Source organism: Rosa chinensis, chromosome 3 (assembly GCF_002994745.2).
Source record: "Rosa chinensis cultivar Old Blush chromosome 3, RchiOBHm-V2, whole genome shotgun sequence".
NCBI classification, from domain to species: Eukaryota; Viridiplantae; Streptophyta; class Magnoliopsida; order Rosales; family Rosaceae; genus Rosa; species Rosa chinensis.
In genome coordinates, this window is record NC_037090.1 from 12,361,595 (window position 1) to 12,374,698 (window position 13,104).

Sequence of the window (13,104 nt, forward strand, 5' to 3'; positions counted from 1 at the left end):
AGAACAGAACCATATAACGAAGCCAACTTTTAGTTGACTATTACTTGACAGTTGACACAAATAGCATGCATGAATAATAAATGAGTCAAATTAATCCGAAGTCTAAATATACTAAAGGCAAACTACACGTTTTCCTGTTCATTTCGCAAGCGACAAAAGTAATGAATAGTGGATTGGCGATTCTGCCCTTCTTCTTTCTGCTGTTTTTCTTTATTCAGACTTTTAGTTGACTTATCTCTTCACAATCAAGCCATATGCTAGGGAGTTCTTCCAGCTCCGGCGCCGACAAATATCCCGATTCTAAGGTAAACTGTTTCAATTTTTTGGCAATTAATTGTTGGGTTCTTCAAATTTGAATCTTCCATGTACCAATTGGTCTATAAAATCTTGATGATTGCTCAAGTGGTGTGGTATCATTGTGGTGGTCCTTCCGAATTTCAATATTGAATTTTTCTCTTATTCTAGGATTCTTGGTGTTTCAATTTCTATGCGTACAAGGCCACATTCAGACAAAGCATATATAGTGCTTTTGGTTTGCTGCTACTGAATAATCAACCAAGTTCAGATCAGTTTTCTAGGCCTGTTTGGGTCAATTTCCAAGAACCTTACGTTTCTGTTGTATTGTTACTTTAATAAAGAATAACTTTGTCTGTCTGATGATATGTCTTTCAGGGGAAAGCTAATAGATGCATACCGATTTTTACACAAAGAGAAGGACATGGAGCGTGGCTTCACCTGGTCAGGAAATCCCTTTGGAAAGTAAGACCATATGGTTCATGCACATAGGAACTTGCCGTTGAAAATAAATTGGATTACTGTTGTGTTGGGCGAGTTGAAGTGATGTAGAATCATAGTGATTCCATCTGAATGTGCAATCATTAGATGTACATAGGAAGTTAGGAACTGTATTATACAGTTTACACCACATAATAAACATACCGGGTGGCTTTCTGGCCGGTATAGAGGCAAAAGGATGAGGACAGAGTACTTCATAGCTGCAGAGAAACTCAAAGATAGGATTGTTTCATGTGAGATGCACTGGCAAGGGATGAATTACAAGGTATGACTTTTTCCATTTCAAATATTACCTCTGCTGGCTGTGTATTTTCTTGCAGTAGTCGGAACTGGCATAATATATACGAATTACAGAAATAGAATATATAGTTTAAAATAGGAACAGATTCTCATTTCCAACTTAATAGGCCAGTATTACTCATCCATAAGCTCCGGTTGGTGGAGATCATAGCATGTATAAAGGCATAGTCTTCTTCTGATGGCTGACCAAATCATGTAATTTTGGTTTTCTGACATTATTAGCACATTGATTACATCCTTAAACTAAGATATAGTATTCATTGAAACAAGCTAAAGAATCAGAACACAAAGAAAATATCTCTATATTGTGTTGGTAAAAAAAGTATAGCTGAGCAATAAAAGATATTTGTTCTTTGTACAATATTGAAAAGAATATCATGAAAGTTTTACTGCTTAGTGATGTTTTCGGTGTTTATCTTCTAAGCTTGAACTTTTTTACTTTATGTAGTAGGTTCTTGAACTATAATCATGATTGTCAAGGTTTTGCAATACACTCATTTGAATTTGTGGTTTCAGCCATCATTTTGTGATTTCAATTAGTATAATATTTATGCTTTGTCATTGAAAGATTATTAAGGTTCCTCAGTTCCTCACAAGTTAGCAAGATCTGCAGTTACTGAATTTTATTCAGACATTATCTCCTTCATGTCATGAACAGATAATGAAGATAATTAGCTGGGTATTATGTTCAAAAAGAAAATTGATCTTCTGCATATAGTTTTTCATATCGATGAAGATTTTACTAAGTCTTCAGCTTCAATAATACAAGAATGCTTTAAGTTGGTGGTTGGTAATAGGTGTTAAAAAGATGTTTGTATCATGCAAATGAGACATGTAGCATATATACTTGCTTTCAAGGTAGATAATGACTTTCAATGGTTGGAATTTCTTTCAGTTTGCTAATGTAAAAGTGAAGCAAAGTGTGTAGAATGATCAAGAGAGATCAATGTCTGAAATAGGCTTCATTTCCTGTTCTTCGTTTCCGTCAAGTGTTTTATAAATGGAAGAATCAGAGATGACATTTGTGCACGTATAAAGAAATTGAAATTGTTAATGGACGCTAATATTGCTATGTTGTGATGGAAATAAAATTGTTGACATTTCCTTGATCAAATGAAAAGAAAAAAAAATATAGATTAAGACAAATGTACTGCAATAGCCTTTGAAGCAGCCTCATTATACATCAGCTTAAGTTTTTTTCCACTGCACTGTACAGGTTGGCTGACTGCGGTGCAGAAGGACTACTTTAGACTTCTACATTATCAAGAGTTGCATTTCAATGATTGTGGAGATCGTGTTTCTCAGTTGTTACATGTTGAATTAGCTGCCCCAGCTTCACAGTTTAAAAACAATGATATTCTAGAAGACCTCATGATTCAAATTTGTGTATAGTAATTAGCTAAAGTACCAGATTTTGGATCATGTAAAACAATGTTTGATGTGTATATGCAACACATTTATATAGTGTACCTAATATTTGTGAATTCAATAATGTCCATGATATACCCACAGCATCGCGCGGGCTATCTGCTGCGGGCTATCTCGCTAGTACATATGAGACAATAAACTTGTTCAACAATTATAAAAAACTTCAATGATGCATGCATCCATGGTATATCAAAACAGTTACACTGCTCAACATTTATCCTCAGGCGAGAGATTCCCATACAATTGCAAGCTGCTAACAAGGTCAGCGTACGTAGGGCTAATTTAACATGCGTGTTCATGGACCGGTCCTAATCCAACCTAAGGTATAAACAGAATCACACACTTTAATGAATCTGCACAACCTGGTGAAAGTAATGGATCATTGCACAATGACTACTAGTAAATGATGGTCGACATATTCATCTTACAGCAAAACAAAACAATGTGCACGAATCATCCAAACCCGAAGTCCTGATAGTCTTAAAGGACTGTATCAACACATTACTAGCTAGGAGCCGAGGAACCCCGACCCACAAGACCTAAAAAATCGTTGCACAGAAACAATGTAAGGAAACTGTTAAGAGGGACGAATGTGTATGAAGAAAGAAATTGCACTAGCTGCAATATTATAAACCATTACAAAAATATATGTAATACAAAATCAGGGAAAGAGTTTATTTAACACGATAACATTTACCTTTTTTGAAGTTATACCCTCTATTTGAACTACGAAGAGATCGTAGGAATTAATATTATACCTCTATAGATCTTGGACCTTTGAGTCTTTTTCATGCATGTCTGCAGAGGCTTGTAAGTTGTAACATGTGTATAACAGACAACCTGCATTTTGCTAACCAATAAAGAAATGGTGAATTACGTACAATTGCAATATTCAAACAAAAACCCTCCTACAATCAAGAGTTTGATACCATGGTAGATTCCTATTCATGGAGAGAGGTAGCTTACATACATTCATTGAGAACGGCACGCCTGCTCAAGCCGAAAAAGAAAAAAAGCAACATAAATACCCAAAAGAAACACCTCCTGATCCCCAACTCTGAGAGCCTCTTTCGTCCGTTTACAACATCACATTTTCTAAATCAGAATTGATTTATCTGACATAGTAGCATAACAGGCAAACCTAATTGAGTGCAGATGCAACATGCATGTTTCTCATGCGTCAATAAGCACTGGATTTAATTAGTCTCATGGGCGAGGTATGCAGTTATGCCTGAAAGCCTCATGGATTATTCAGCAACAATGAACGAATACAAAGTAAAGGAATGAAGAAGAGGGGAAGGGAAGGAGAACAGAGTAATCATATTGACTGCATTTTTACTTCTTGATCATGTTTTTCATTTCAGTTATGCTTTTATACTTCAACAATTATACTAATTAATGATGACAACTTGACAGGATTACCACTATACCTTTAATAAATCAAAAGATTATTACTAATAAGCTTACAAATCTACATATACGTACCCTTTTCCCAGCATCATCTGGCATTCTGTAGAACAGGAATCGTAATTTTTGGCCCTGATAGCAGCTGAATGCAAACCGCTAGCACCATGTATCTATTGAGGTGATATATGCTTTCTTAAATTTAGTTAAGTACGCAGTTGCCTTAGTCTATTCATCACTTTGGTGAAGTTGCAGTACTCACACTTTTAAACCCTCGAGTTAGAAAGAACCCCCAGGATCGATTGATATCAGTGGGTAGCGAACCTCAAGAACATTTAGTCAAATTATACTTATTGCCCGAAATTCAGGAAGAGAGAAGAGATAAGAGGATAATCTATCATAAATTCCATACAAATAATTATATGATACTGTTCATATGGTCAGTAACTCATTTATGCTTAACCATTAGATGTAAATATAACTGTAAAAATAATTATTTTTATTTTGAGTAATTTTGTTTTTCACTATTAGATTAGTTACTGACTAAATGAACACAACTGTATAGTTATAAACAAACACCGAAGTACATTTCGTCCAAAACAAAATTATCAAAGTACATCCTTATCACACAAGGATTCTGCTAAAGAGTTAAGAAATTACCTCTAAGTCTCTTTTATAGATATATAACACTAATTAGACAACCAAAACAAAATCCACAAAACAAGAAAAGCGAAAAAGTTACAAAGAATTAATCACAAAACGAGCGGCGATAGCAGAAAGAATTACAAACAACAACGTACCAGCAAGAAGTACAAACAACATCAATAGTATATGACTGTTCAATTTATTGTCCCGTACGTCCAATAATATGGGTAGAAGATGGTGGGTGAAAAAACTTAACCTTGCTCGTTTCCTTGTAAATAGTCCAATCCGCGTGTCTGAATCACTGCAGATTCGCTTAAAAGATTTCCTTGTGCTCAAAGTTGTCTCGGACTCTCGGGTGGCTCGGATCCTAACCGGAGCTCCAAGTCCAACTCCTCAACTTCTCCACAGCCATTTGTATGACCTGCTAAATTGTCACTTGCTAATACTGGTTCTTCGAAATTGAAAGGAAGCTGAAGCTGTGGTTGAACATCTTCCGAACTACCCATTTTTCCCTTGGAACGAACCACAATTTCATGATCTTCTGATCTAGTACTGAAAGGGTATGAAGGCTTTCTTAAGATCATGCTGGTTCCCTTCAATTCCAAGTGTGACGAAGTTTTCTCTTCGGAATTATTAGCACGAGGAGGATCATGATGAGCAGCAGTTGACGAGTTTTTCACCTCATCCGTAGAGAGTTGGTTTTGATCTTCCGAGTACTGTCTGATACGGGCTCGATCTCTTCTATGAATGTTCATGTGTCCCCCAAGAGCTTGTGCATTCGAGAAGCCTCGCTTGCAGAAGGTACAGGCGTAGGACTTTGCCTGCCCCAAACTACTGATTTGATCATCGGAGGTCCATTTAAGATCGAGTTTTTTGACGGAGTGATTCCTCTCCATGCTTTGATAATGGAAGGGGAAGAACAGAAAGAGAAGAGGAGGTCAGGTCAACTGAGAAAAACAATATCTCTGGGATTACTACTCCTAGAGGAGTCACATGCATGAAGATATAGTATTTTATTTTCGGTCAGAGGAATTTTTGTTCTTATTAGTTTAATTGAGCATGGAAATGTGACATACTGATTTTTTTAGGGTACTGATTTTTTTAGGGTGTTAATTTCTTTTGTTTTCTTGGCCGGTTGTATTGGTTTTTGGTTTTTGTTTTTTTCTGAAATTGATGTTTAGTTTGGATTCCGGCAGTATCTGTTGGAGTATAGTGGTATAAATGTATATTTAAAAAGTACGTATTTTTCCTGTATGGACCAAAGAAAAATCTGAAAATTAGTTACACCTTTTGGACTTTCCTCAAAGTTAACATATTCTTGCCATGCGCGGAAAGTTAATTATTAAAATGAATGAAAACTTAATGTAGCGCTACTGAAGAGTGTCTTGAACACATTAAACTCAGTGTTTACTGTTTTCAACAAGTTAAACTCTTCGTTGGAATTAGGAGCCTCTAGAAATTTATGCAATTTAATTTGTCATACTGCTGCATGTAAAATTTAAAAAACGGCAGAGATTAATTATCAACTTCTAGCCCTTAATATTTTTGTGATTTTTTTTAAGGGTCGGTGCGGCTGCCCTTAAACCTTGATTAATGAAACCGTATAATACATTGGGGGGACATGATGACTATACCCCAGATTACAATATGCATCAAGAGAAGTTCTTGAGATAATAACATGAGTTTCATTTAGAATAATGTATTTTAATAAGCATCAATTAGCAAATAGTGCTTTACTAGCTACTCCATTTACTTTACAACTGTGGTGACATACAGAAAAATAAATGCTTACTCAAAAACATAATATACTAATACAATCAACTTTCCCAATATGTTGCCACCAAACTATAAATTCAGTTATCGATATTTAGTTTCACCATGCCATTAAGAGATTGCGATCTTTTGACAAAGTAAGAAACTCGCCACCTACATAAAGTAAACACGTTAATACCACTACACTATGTACTATGTACAGCTATGTAGTTGATTTGGTGCATCTAATTAACATGTTACATCATCATATTATTCTCGGTAATTAACTGTATCGACATGAAATTAGATATATGTTAATTTAATTGATCTATGTATTCACTCTAATTATGCAGTGTCTTAAGTTCATTGATAGTTCATTGACAAGAAACTTATGTACTAATACATGTACAATAGTTAAGACTCATTCATTGACCTCTAAACTTTAGCTTTTTAAGTACTTTAGAAGTTAATATGATCTTAGAAATTATGAATGGAAGAGAAAAAATATTAATTTTAAACTTCTAGTTATATGTTTGGCAAAAGTGTGATCTTAAATATAACATAGGTTAAAAGTCGCTCAGAACTGTTTATTTGAACACCTAGTGACTAATAAATTTATATTCACTTATTATTTTAATTTTAAACATAATACTTGATTTCAAATTTAATTGTGCATGACCATAAACTTCTTTGTGATGACTTTGATGACCAAGTGAACGCTTGAAACATTAGATAGGAATTATATCAACCAAAACCGAAATGTAAAATTGATTCCATTAAAGGTGTACCATGGCTTACTAGGTATCCTAATAGCTAGGTAGACAGCTAGGTATATTAGATTCTGAAACCGGGTAGAGGTATAGATCGATATTGACAATAAAGTTAGGATCATACAGCTAGACAGCTAACTAGGAATTAACTAAGCTTGGAGGCATGAACCGAGATGGAGATATTGAGATTAAACTCTATTAAGACCCATGGATGACCGATGACTTGAAAATTAGTTAGTGACATGGTAGTGGTTAAATAGTTATAATATGAACATGCATCACCATCCGTTGAGACTTTGGAGCTTAAGCACTTATATATTACGTGCCTAACAGCTCCTAAATGTGAAGTATTTAGATAATGACACTTCCTTACGGTACGTGCGGGCTGATCAATCATATATATAATTTGTTTTTCTGATACAAATCGTATATGTAATTCATATGCGCGCTGTTGATCATTAATCAATCGGTGCGCGCTTGGCCTCTTATTCTCTTTCTCAAGTCAAAACCAACACAAGTGGTAGTATTGCAGTCAAGTAGTCATTTGATCACCACCATCCAGAATCAGAATCATGTATGACATATAATTTTTTAATAGGGAGATTAAAGTTACACATCGGCTCACTTGTTATGACTTATGAGTGATGTGACATAAAAAGTTATTATATACTTAAGCAACTTTATTTATTTTTTATGAATAAATCAGGAAATTAATAAATAAATATAAAAACCGTTATGTTGACTCAAAAAAATAATAATAAATGTCCTTATGTCGGGTGGTGTTTGGGAATACGTGTATATATAATTATACTTATGTTCGTTATACTTTAGCTAAGGGAAAAATTCACCAACAGTGTCTGGACACTTTGGTGACTTTCGCAATGATACCTGAACTCTGAATGTTATCAATGTAATACCTGGACTCTTTTTTTCATATCAACGTCGTACCCACGATCAATTTCCGTCACGGAGCCGTTAAATTTTACACGTGCAATGCACTTGAGTTATTTAATGAAGAAAAAAAGACCGATTTACCCTCGGAAAAAATTCACCAACGGTGTCTGGACACACATTCAGAATGATACCTGAACTTACAAAGTTATCAATGTGATACCTGGACTTATTTTTTCATATCAACGTCGTACCTACAACCAATTTCCATCACGGAGTCATTAAATTTTGCACGTGCGATGCACTTGAGTCACTTAATGAAGACAAAAGGACCGATTTACCCTCAAAAGTTTTTTTTTTTCCTTTTCTTTTCTTTCTTTCTTTCTTTCTTCCTTTATTCTTCTTCTTCTTCTTCTTCTTCTTTTTCGGTTTCTTTATTCTCTCCTTCTCTCCTTCTCTCCTTGCCAACACCACTGCTTTCGGAGAACCCACCATCGAATATGTAGGAAGAAAAATGGGGGAGAGCCACAACAACCTCCACCACCGCGCAATGACGTCGTCCTCTGCTGCTTCTCGATTGGGTTTGGGGATAAGGACTGCTTCTTCCTCCACCGCCAGCGCAATCGTGGAGGCTCGAGGCCACATTCTAAGGGCCACCGGCCGGAAGGACCACCACAGTAAGGTCTGCACCGCCAAAGGCCCCAGGGACCATAGAGTCCTGCTCGCCGCCCACACCGCCATTCAATTCTGCGATGCGCAAGACCGGCTCGGATACTACCAGCCCAGCAAGGCCGTCGATTGGCTCATCAAGAAAGCCAAGGTCGTAATCGACGAGTTTCAGCCATGGAACCCGAATTCAATTTCTGTTCAGGCAACATCTTCTCCGACAGTGCCGATATCCGCCGCGCAGGACATGCAGAACGCGAGCCTCCATTTCTCGATGTTGGAGGCTCCGAGTTCTTTGTCTGCTAATCGACAAGGCGCAATGGTGGGTGGTAGCGGAGTGGCGAAGCTGGTGAATTAGAACAGCTCGAATTTTCTGCAGGTGAGGATGGTGTAGAGGCCGAAGTTGTTAATCTTTGTCTGCCTACAATTGGCTCTTATCGAAGTTGGGCTAGAGGCCGAAATTGTCAGCTAGACTGATGAAGTTGCAGGTGAGGATGGTGTTGCATGTCGAGAATGACAGAGAGGATGGCGGGGTGGGATTGGAGCTGTGATTTGAGAGTGGAGGGCTGGTAAGGTCTGAGTTTCTAATCAATGGTGTATAAAAGGGGGTCGAAGGAGAGAATGAGAGTGGTGGTGGCTAAGTCGTCGGCGGAGGCGGTGAAGCCTCAGTGCACAATTTCAATTTGCTGTAGGATTTGAAGTGGGGGGAACCAAAAACATCTGCGGTGCATGAAGGTGGATTGAGACGCAGCAGCGGTGTTTGATCGGCAATCGGTGGTGGGAATCGGACAAGCAAGATGATTTGAATCTTGATGATTCAAATCAGGGGAAGAAGAAACCAAAAAAGAAGAAGAAGAAAGAAAGAAAGAAAGAAAAGAAAAAAAAAAAACTTTTGAGGGTACATCGGTCATTTTTGTCTTCATTAATTTACTCATGTGCAAAATTTAACAGGTCCGTGACGAAAATTGGTCGTATGTACGACGTTGATACGAAAAAATGAGTCTAGGTATCACATTGATAACTTTGTAAGTTCAGGTATCATTATGAAAATCCTATAAGTGTCCAAATACCGTTGGTGAATTTTTCCCTAAAACAAACTAAGGGCAAAAAAGTCTTTTTTGCCCTCATTTTTGGGCTCACGTGAGTCACACGTGCTCACAGTTGACAGAGACGTGACGGAAGTTTGCCAGAGGTACGACGATAATACGAAAAGTAAAGTCTAGGTATCACATTGATAACATTTAGAGTTCATGTATCATTGTGAAAGTCACCAAATTGTCCAGACACCGTTGGTGAATTTTTCCCCTTTAGCTAATTAGCCTTCTTTCACTTCCTAGTTCCTAGCTAAGGCTTCTACTTTGCAACAATGGGTCGCCCAAATCTTGCCATAGTGGAACTAGTCGTTGCACTTTCAGCCCAAAAATCACATTTTGATTGCAGGTCATTGCAATATCAAGAGTGTCCATAGTAGTTTCAAATGTGGGCCCCTACTCAAACCCAACCAATCCAAATTTATGTTCATGCAACCTAGCAACAGTTTCCTTTTCTCCTTTTCTTTGTTTAGTTTTATTCTAACAAACAAAGTAACTAACGCACAAAACCATGAAAATTGAGTTCATTAGAAAGGTACTGTATCACCACTAGCAAAATAGGCTGTTACACATGGAAAGTGTTGTCATAGAGCTTCACAAGGACACAAATCTGTCTATAAAGTGTCATAGTGAAAGAGCATGAGCAACACTTGCAATTCATACAGAGTGAATCCATGATTGTACCATGTGAAACTACACTTACACACAGATTTCCGTATGTATTTTGATGTTTTCACACAGATTGCATATGTGTGATATTATGACATGTTTTTCTAGTAGTCTTTCAATATATTTCTATATGTATTTTGATGTATTGCATCCGGAAAATATATACGAATTTTATGTAGATATTTCGATGTTATCATACAGATTGCATCCGTGTGATATGGTGATTAGTAGTGTACTTGTGGGTCTAACTGGCCAACCCACCTAGTTAACCAGAAAATTGGTCACGACCCTGCAATCACGTAAAGGACCAATGACCATTAGAAATGTTAGGTGACCTTGCTGAGCAACCCTTGAAGTAAGGGCAAAGTCAAATGTTTTACACCCGTAAGGAAGTATTTTAGTGAAAGAGTCAAGATAGAGATTATTTATAAAGGAGACGTTTTAGGCATCAATGTAGTAGCTCTCTCCATGTTCATCATAAATATCAGGATTGGTAAACCATCATCTATCTCTTCTTAGATTTTCATTTCCAACTCTCTTTGTCTGTCCTGGATATTTAGTTTCATCGGAGTTTCGGAGAGAGATGTCTTCTACAAGAAAAACCATTAATCACGACCCCTTCAATTTCATTTTAGTTCCTCCGACAATCAAAGCCATATATTTTTGCTCAGTGGCTTCAGTCTCTCTCATCCTCTACTTCGGCTTATCAAACCACCCCCACTATTTCACCCAACACCATAACTTAGTGCTTCCAACCATCTTCAACCACCGCAAAATCACCACCGTCAATGACTCCGACAAGACAAACATTTCCCACATATTGTTCGGCATCGGAGGCTCGGTGAAGTCGTGGAACAAACGCCGTCACTACATTGACCTATGGTGGAAGCCTAATGTCACCCGCGGGTTTATCTGGCTGGACCAGAAACCCTCGCCCAACATAACGTGGCCAGAGACCTCGCCAGAGTACAAAGTCTCAGCGGACACATCACGGTTCAAGTACTCCTGCTGGTACGGTTCCCGCTCCGCCATTCGAATTGCAAGAATTGTAAAAGAGAGTTTCGAGTTGGGCTTTGAGAATGTAAGGTGGTTTGTCATGGGAGACGATGATACGGTGTTTTTCACTGACAACTTAGTTACGGTGTTAGCGAAATACGATCACAATCAGATGTATTACATTGGTGGGAATTCCGAGAGTGTGGAGCAAGATGTGATACACTCGTACACTGTGGCCTACGGCGGTGGTGGTTTTGCTATAAGCTACCCATTGGCAGCTGAGCTGGTTAGGGTTTTGGACGGGTGCATTGATAGGTATGATGCGTTTTACGGCTCAGATCAGAAGGTCCGGGGATGTTTGAGCGAGATTGGGGTGCCCTTAACAAAAGAGCTAGGATTTCACCAGGTTGACATACGAGGGAGTCCTTACGGTTTGCTAGCGGCGCACCCGGTGGCACCACTAGTGTCACTACACCACTTGGATTACGTGGAGCCCATGTTTCCTGGCCTAACCCCGATTGACTCAGTTAAGAAGTTGGTTCGTGTGTATAAAATGGATCCGGGTCGGACCTTACAGCATAGTTTTTGCTATGACTTGAGACGGAATTGGTCAGTTTCAGTGTCTTGGGGTTACACAGTGCAGTTGTACCCGTCGTTGGTGACGGCAAAGAACCTGGAAACAGCCTTGGAGACGTTTCAGACATGGAGGAGTTGGGAAATGGGTCCGTACACGTTCAATACCCGATCCGTGAGCCCGGATCCATGTAAGAGACCGCTTGTGTATTTCTTGGATCGGGTTGAGAGTGTTGGTGGGGATGAGACTTTGACTATGTACAAGAGGTACGCGGAGAAAGAAGAAAAAGATTGTCTCCAACGCGACTACATTGCTGCTTTGAAAGTTCAGTTTTTCAATGTCTCAGCTTCTAATTTCAAACCTAACTTGTGGGAGAAGGTGAGAGAACATTTTGTACTTCGGTTCATTATTTATGATTTTACATTAGATACATTGAACCATGATATACTTATATGGTGCTTAACACGTTGGGAATTATTATTGGCAGGCACCACGTAGACAATGTTGCGAGATCATCGATGGCGGAGATGGGGTTCAAAATGTGGTACTGCTCAAGGTCAGAGGTTGCAATCGCTTTGAGAGCGTGACTCCTCCGATCTAAAGAATGTAGAGAACATCATGACTTATTTCAGTTGCGTATAATAGAAAAGTTAAAAAGTATTTATCTTGTCTCGGCCTCTCTTTAAAAAATGTGTCTTAAATAACGACATTAGTTCATTGGCAAACTTTTTTTTTTTTTTGATCAAGAAGAAACTGCATTAATAATGAACTGAATACAATGAGTTTTGGCATCATCTCATACATAAAAATGGCCACTGGACTTCACACTGGAACTCCAACATGACTGACTAACGGAGCCAAATAAGCCCCGACTCAAACTACAGACTTAACTTGCACTACAATTAAAAGGCAAAGACAATAGGCACACAACTTTGTCAACACTAACTCGCCACCCAGGGTCCTCCTGACCTGCCTTTGATCGACCAAGTCTACACTAGTTGTGACTTCGAACCCAACCAAACAGAAATGCCGGACCGTCAGACCTGAGACTAAATTAAACCTAAGACCATGGCCACCTTAATGTCAACACTGTCAATCCACAAAAGCTCCAAAACGCCATCAC

The 13,104-nt window shown here is 38.2% G+C and overlaps 3 protein-coding genes and 1 long non-coding RNA gene across 4 annotated transcripts; 3 read left to right on the forward strand and 1 right to left on the reverse strand.

Moving 5' to 3' along the window:
- Positions 1 to 200: 200 nt before the first annotated feature.
- Positions 201 to 2,598, forward strand: LOC121052041. Its single transcript, XR_005807837.1, has 3 exons — positions 201 to 305; positions 466 to 1,060; positions 2,312 to 2,598. It is a non-coding gene; the product is annotated as an uncharacterized LOC121052041 (long non-coding RNA).
- Positions 2,599 to 4,245: 1,647 nt separating this feature from the next.
- On the reverse strand, positions 4,246 to 5,575 carry LOC112194877 (transcriptional regulator TAC1-like). Its single transcript, XM_024335128.2, has one exon. It carries the CDS (start codon positions 5,466 to 5,468, stop codon positions 4,905 to 4,907), a length of 564 nt encoding a protein of 187 aa, XP_024190896.1. The 5' UTR covers positions 5,469 to 5,575; the 3' UTR covers positions 4,246 to 4,904.
- Positions 5,478 to 9,009, forward strand: LOC112194130 (transcription factor TCP4-like). The gene is made up of 2 exons (XM_024334384.1): positions 5,478 to 5,509; positions 8,580 to 9,009. The coding sequence occupies exons 1-2, from the start codon at positions 5,478 to 5,480 to the stop codon at positions 9,007 to 9,009; spliced, it is 462 nt and encodes a 153-aa protein (XP_024190152.1).
- A 1,880-nt stretch (positions 9,010 to 10,889) lies between these two features.
- Positions 10,890 to 12,621, forward strand: LOC112195006. The gene is made up of 2 exons (XM_024335290.2): positions 10,890 to 12,359; positions 12,469 to 12,621. Exons 1-2 carry the CDS (start codon positions 10,995 to 10,997, stop codon positions 12,580 to 12,582), a joined length of 1,479 nt encoding a protein of 492 aa, XP_024191058.1. The 5' UTR covers positions 10,890 to 10,994; the 3' UTR covers positions 12,583 to 12,621.
- The last annotated feature ends 483 nt before the right edge of the window (positions 12,622 to 13,104 follow it).

What these genes read in the sequence shown, in the direction of transcription:
- LOC112194877 (XM_024335128.2), bottom strand. Translation starts at nt 5,468, where the DNA reads ATGGAGAGGAATCACTCCGTCAAAAAACTCGATCTTAAATGGACCTCC.
- LOC112195006 (XM_024335290.2), top strand. Translation starts at nt 10,995, where the DNA reads ATGTCTTCTACAAGAAAAACCATTAATCACGACCCCTTCAATTTCATT. An exon ending in AACCTAACTTGTGGGAGAAG is followed by an intron (nt 12,360 to 12,468) that starts GTGAGAGAACAT and finishes TATTATTGGCAG; the next exon opens with GCACCACGTAGACAATGTTG.
- LOC112194130 (XM_024334384.1), top strand. Translation starts at nt 5,478, where the DNA reads ATGGAAGGGGAAGAACAGAAAGAGAAGAGGAG. An exon ending in GAACAGAAAGAGAAGAGGAG is followed by an intron (nt 5,510 to 8,579) that starts GTCAGGTCAACT and finishes TTTGGGGATAAG; the next exon opens with GACTGCTTCTTCCTCCACCG.